Raw genomic sequence first — 6326 nt, 5'->3', positions numbered from 1 at the left:
TTTTTTTTTTTTTTTTTTTTTTTTTTTTTTACAGGCATGCATAATCATGCCTACCTTTTTAATGGGTACTGGGGATTCGAACTCAGGTCCTCATGCTTGAAGAGCAAATCCTTTACCCCGGAGGCATCTCCATAGATGCTTTTTTATTTGCTTATTCTTCCTTGTTTTTTATATGTCACCCACCTCCCTTCCCACTCAAACTTTCTCCTGTTTTTTGTTTGTTTCTTTATGTCATCTGTATGGAAGGGTTTTTTATTAGAACTAGGAACTAAATTTTAATAGCAGGCAGTTAAGATCTCCTTTTGAAACTCTATTTTTTTTTTAAACTTAATACAAATGACTTAGGACTTGAATGGATGTTGAAGTAGAAATCCATAAACTGTGCTGATAGAATTGAATGTTAAGTGAGAATGTTTGCAGTATAAATCAAGTTGGTTTTGTTAGAATGCAATGATTTAATATGCATTTTGGTTTCTTTCTTTGGAAAGCTTGGGATTGAGCACACAACCTTATAGTTTTTATTTTTAGTCTGTAATGGTCTAAGGGTTTTAGTAGTGTATTTGATTTTTATTTAATAAGTTTTCCCAATTAAGCAAGTTATAGTTTACCCTAAGTTTACAGTATTGACCTTGAGACATTTGGAATGTGGAATCTTTGATGCTGAGCCACCTTGAGAGGCTGAAGGGGGACAGTCTTGGCTGATGGGAGATTCCTGTTTCCAGGGCCAGGTAGCATGCTGCTCAAAGCCACAGTCCCGGAAACAGATTTAAGTTGGGGTATACGAATGATTAGCTTTTGACTCCTTGTGGCATCTAACTCCACTACTAAAATAAAGGTGAACAATTGAGAAATATTAGAAAATTAACTTGTCCTCGGTGACAGCTGAGTAATATGTTAAATGGACTGTTTTTCCTCTTTTACAGTATGATTTGCGTGATTAAATATGAAATAGAACTACAACCGATGGATAATCAGATACGTAAGGATAATGTTTGGAAAGCTGTCCTGAAGACAAGAGACTCAGTTATTGTAGCCTGGGGATTTTGCCTGGGGAAAAATATATTGTGCCTCAACAGCTGAAGGTCTATTCAGAAGGAAGCAAAGCAAGATGGCATCTGTTTCAACATGTAATTTTGATATTTTATTTTTAATTTTATCCTTGGCAGAAATGTCAAGATATACTAGCTGTTTCCCATCTCTGAAGATGTGTCTACACCAAATTGAACTGGGTGGGTAGAATTCTTGAGAGTCAGATCACCTGTATGGGAAGAGGAGGCACCTTTCGAAGTAATTCTCCGAAGAGTCCAAGCTCTGGTAAAATCAAATGAAGGTAGTGCATTTCAGGGAGAGAGAGCACAGCTTAAACTCTGCTGGGGGTGGTGCAGGAGTTTAAATTGCAATACTCTACTTAAATATAAGATTTCCTAGTGATATTTATACCTACTCAAATTTTAAATAATGTGTTTATGTTCAGTATTTGTGTTCTAAAAAATTTTAAGCTCATCAAAGTTTGAATTGCCAAATCTAGAAACAACATGACACTTACTCCTATTACCTTCTCTGCCACTGTTTTAGAGGCCAGATTCTTCTAGCTGTTGCATAAATTGTTATTTACATTAAAATTCACTTCCTACTAATGGAATAGCTACCTTTTTGTTTTCTACAAATGTGTTTCTTTTGTTTACCATACAGTGGAAGCATGCCCCCACTAAGAAATAAAGTCCATGCCGCTATTTATCCACCATACAGAGCTATTGTTTATTGTCTTTTAATCAAAAATCAGGTTTCTACATTTAATGACTTCAATCTATTATTTTGTCAAGATGTAAGAATTTATGAAGAATAACGAACCCCTGGAATCCCTGACAGATCAAGGAGATGTGTATAATTTTGTTGTTTAACACACATACCAGCATTAATATTTATAATGGACTAAAGTATTTTGTATTTACACTTCCATCACCCTAAAACACAATCTATTGTTTTGAGACTTAAATGGCTCAAGATTTATACACAGAAGAAAACATTTTGCAGGAGTTTTTCCTTCTCCTTGACTTGAATTTTCCCCAGGTGTTTGTTAAAGAGCAAACAAATGTCTTCCTGCTGGGGTTCTCACTTCCCACACAGCCATGTGTGGTCTATGGACAGAAAGAACGGGCAGGTTGTGGCTGCCCCTCCCCCACCGGCTAATGGACTGCGGACTTTTGGCCGCTGGTCACAGCTCCTGAAGACCTGGGTGCTGTAGATGCAGTAGCTCTCCTTTCTTAAGTTTTACCTAATTATCAGACAGCACACCGAAGACCTGGTGTTGGCTTAAATAACAGTGTTGCCTCCTTAACATTTACAATTCATAGAAATGGTAGATAAATACATTTTTGTTTGAGTAGAGGATTCATTTTTTTATTAAAATACCCATGAAAAATACTCATTTAGAAGCACATGATCAGTGGAAAATGTTTCCTTAGCCAAATGGGCAGTTATTTCTAAAGGCAGCTCTCTAGGTTAGGTTAAGCAGCAAATCACAGGCCTTCATTTTGTAATCTTCGAAAGCAGTGATTTCAAGGAGTGAGGTTGCTGGCTAACTGACTGTCGTCTGAGGTTTTGTACTTGAAGAGGAGCTGAGCTAGGTAATGTGCACCCCCTCTTATTGGCATTCACCCCTGGGCTTGCCTTTCCTTGAGCAGACTGAAGCTTGGAAAGAGAATTACACAATGAACACAGCAAAGATTTTAGGCCCTAAGCAACTCAGCTGAGTTCACATGTGGACAGTGGGCTGACTTTCTTTCTTTTTTTGATCTTCAATAATAATTTAAGAATGAAAAAGTACTTCCTCACCTCTCTCAGTCTTCCTTGAGCGAGGTGTGGTGAGTTATGCACGGTTTCCTTGCTGGGGTCAGTGTGCTCACAGCTCAGTTTCTGGGAGAACCGGCTCAGATACGGTGAACATTTCTACTGAAAGAATAAAGAGTTTAGGATTGCCTCTTTTATTTTCCTCTTCCGTTTTCCTTTGGTTTGTCTCCCTGAGGAAATAGAGATGGCCCTCCGCATACGCAAGTCCTTTGAACTGATGGAAGAATCTTTAGGCTTCACACCAACTTGGGCTTTGTTTTTAGTCACCCATTGAGTCCCTTTCCTGCCTGCTGTTGAGGAATGGACTTTATACAATTTGACTTTAAAAAAGTTAAAAGGCAAGAAGTCAATCTGGAAATGATGCTGAAGTGCAGATTCAAATCACAAATAAGGAAATTCACTGAGCACATTAAACAGACAGAGAAATGGATTTCTGTCTTCTGTGGTAAGGTAATTGGGCACCACTGCTTGGCAGGGGCTGCCGCTCTGAGCCCACTCGGGCTGCCACAGGTTGATGGGCAGGTGATAAAGGCAGCTTCCACCAGGGTCTGCACAGGAGGCCTACCTAATATGCTGTCTGCCCTAAGGGCCTATGGGAACACAGTTGGATTATTATGTTAATGCATGAGCCCGCTGCCCTCTTCCTATCCCAGCTGGGTTCCCTGTTGTTAGGAACTGCTTTGGCCTGACAGTGGAGTAATATGCTTCATGATTGAAAGGGCAAAGGGCCTTGAAAGGAAAAAAAGGAAAGAGAATAGGCTTGCACAGATATGCAAATGAGGGCAGGAGATCTGCCGGAAGATTTTACCCTGAGTAGAGGGAAAGTTTATTTGGAAGTTCTCCTAGTGCTCAGTGAAGCCCCCTTTTTTTAAAATTAATATATTTATTTATTCTCACTTCTTTGTTAGCCTTGGTTTCATTGCTGATGTTTTGGTATTTGCTGCTGGGATGTGCTTCTTCAGTTGATACTGGAAATGGAGATGCTCTAACTCCTTCATTTCTTAGTGTCCGTATCAGCAGGAACTCTTCCTTTTGCCTCTATCATTTACTACTCGCTCTCCGGTTATTCTGTTATATTTTATAGAACATGTATTTTTAGGATACTAACGGATTTATATTGTGTGTTAAACCATCAGTTTTATTTCTTGTCATTTTTGATACAGGTTTAAAAACCAGCTTAAAAAAGGGGTATCTTTGGAGTGGGTGAGGTGAGGTTAGGCTATTTCCTGGCTTTATGTATTTTGTATGAGTGGAATTTCCTTTTTTAATATAATATTTTTATTGATTCTTTAAGAATTTCAAGCAATTTTTTGTAGTATTTACCCCTTACTCCTCCCCACCTCGCAAACACCTTCCTACTTCCTATCTTCTGTGCTGCGCTTAACTCACAGGTAGGTGTGAGTTCATCCTCTGGACATGGTTGACTGCTAGTGACCACACCCCCAGAGGCATCAGCTGTCACTCGCTCCTCATCCCCAGTTGGGGCTGGGGCTCCTGATCTCCTTACTGTCCACCGACTGGAATTTCAAACGCACTGGACTCATCCAGTCTTTCTGGCATCACTTTCACTGTAGTGCAGAATGTGGTTTTTGATGTCTAGAAACCTGCTGAAATTCCTGTCAGAGGATGTGTAAGTGGGGAAAGTTTGAGGGTGGCGTGTGCCTGGGCATTGTTTCGCACGCGTCTTGTGTCTTTTCTTAGGAGTTGGCACTCCTCCTGTTGCGTGGGTGATATTTACAAGGATGGTACGTGCACCGTGCCTGGACGCACAAAGGGACTGAGAGCAGGGTGGCTGTTGTGCCTACCAGCATCTCTTTCCCAGATCAGCGTTCCTGTGTGTGATTGGGGCGGCTTGTAGAGTTATAAGGAGGATTCAGATCCTCATGTCGGCAAGTTTACAAAACCGGGGCTGTCCTGGGCTTCATAAGGTCATCACAATTATCTATGTCTAGTTGAAAAAAAAAAACAATACAAGATTACGTTCATGAAAACGTAACTTCACAAACACTATTTTAACTCAGCATGGAAATTGTGTGGTATCTCGTGTCAGAGCAGAAAGGTGACTTGTCCTGAAAGGGTCTTTGTTGCTGAGGAGATGGCTCATGGATAAGAATGCTTGTGTATACAGGACGAGTGTTCCCAGCACCCACATGCAAGAACTGAACACGGATGTGCCCACCTGACACAAACGGAGGACAGCGGGCCTTGCTGCTCATCTAGTTGAAAAACCGCAAGCTCCAGGTTCAGCAAGATGCGCTGTCTTAGCCGGGCGCAGAGGCGCACGCCTGTAATCCCAGCACTCGGGGCAGAGGCAGGCGGATCTCTGTGAGAGTTCAATACCAGCCTGGTCTACAAAGTGAGTCCAGGACAGCCGAGGCTACACAGAGAAACCCTGTCTCAAAACAAAACAAAAACAAAACAAAAAAGGGAGATACTCTGTCTTAAGGGGATAAAATGGAGGGTGATAGAGCAGAAGACATGCTATCCTCTGGTATCTGTGTGCACACACACCAACATACACACACATATACTCAAGTACATGTACATACGTACCTATTCACATAGCACACATACAGATACACACAGACATATGTATACCACACATGTACATGGGCACAAGCATACACACATACATATATATATATATACACACTCACAAAAACACATCATACACATACATACACCACACATCACACACCTATACACATCACATCCATATATAACACAGCACACACAAACACATATGCACATGCATACTCACATACACATCACGCACATACCGTACGTATACATGTTACACTTATCTGCTCATGGTTATACATCTGTATGTCCACTGTATCCTTGGATAAAGTCTGAGTCTCTATTTCGGGATCTGGGGTCTCCTTGGAAATGTCTACGGAGGTACTCTGGCCCAGGACATCCTTTAGCAGTAGCATTTTAAATAATAGACTGAGTGTGGGCCCTGGTTGTTAACACTGTTAGGGCTTTAGAAGAAGGCCTGCATCCACAAAGGAGGTGAAGAGCTAGTGAAAAGAGCATACTTTTTTATGTTTCCTTTCTCCCGACAGATAGGTAGGACTTAAGCGAGGCAGGCTGGAAGATCATAGTTACTGTAACACAGCACATGGAGAGACCCAACGCTGGGGAAATAATAAAGTCTGCCTTAGAGAAGGCCTGATTTTAAAGAAACTTCTTGTCTTTTTGAAGGAGTCTGTGCCCCTTCACCAACCCCCAACATTAGCCCAGCCTGTCTTCAAGCTCAATCCTATTTCAGTGTCTTGAGTGGTGCGATTCCAGGCGTGCACCACCGACTACACTGTGTTTGCTTCTTTAATGAAAAATTACATGTATGTATGTATCTATATCTGTCTATGTACCTACCTACCTACCTACCTACCTACCTACCTGTCTGTCATCTATCTATCCATCTATCTATCTATCTATCTATCTATCTATCTATCTATCTATCTATCTAT

The 6326-nt window shown here is 41.0% G+C and overlaps 1 protein-coding gene across 4 annotated transcripts in view; it reads left to right on the top strand.

The window, feature by feature from the left end:
- The window catches only part of Slc10a7 (solute carrier family 10 member 7), a 216550-nt gene that overhangs the window by 39707 nt on the left and 170517 nt on the right, over positions 1–6326 (top strand). Inside the window, exon 5 of one of the 4 annotated variants that reach the window (XM_055609066.1) lies at positions 924–1748. The exons of the other annotated variants lie outside the window; for them this stretch is intronic. Coding sequence (XP_055465041.1) covers positions 924–941 — 18 coding nt within the window. The 3' untranslated portion in view covers positions 942–1748. Of the gene's footprint in view, positions 1–923; positions 1749–6326 lie in introns of those variants that run through there. 4 annotated transcript variants of the gene reach the window in all.

This window comes from Psammomys obesus, unplaced genomic scaffold, assembly GCF_907164565.1.
Source record: "Psammomys obesus unplaced genomic scaffold, mPsaObe1.curated_primary_1811, whole genome shotgun sequence".
NCBI classification, from domain to species: domain Eukaryota; kingdom Metazoa; phylum Chordata; class Mammalia; order Rodentia; family Muridae; genus Psammomys; species Psammomys obesus.
The sequence above is the reverse complement of the archived record's forward strand: the minus strand, read 5'-3'. Positions and strand labels throughout refer to the sequence as shown.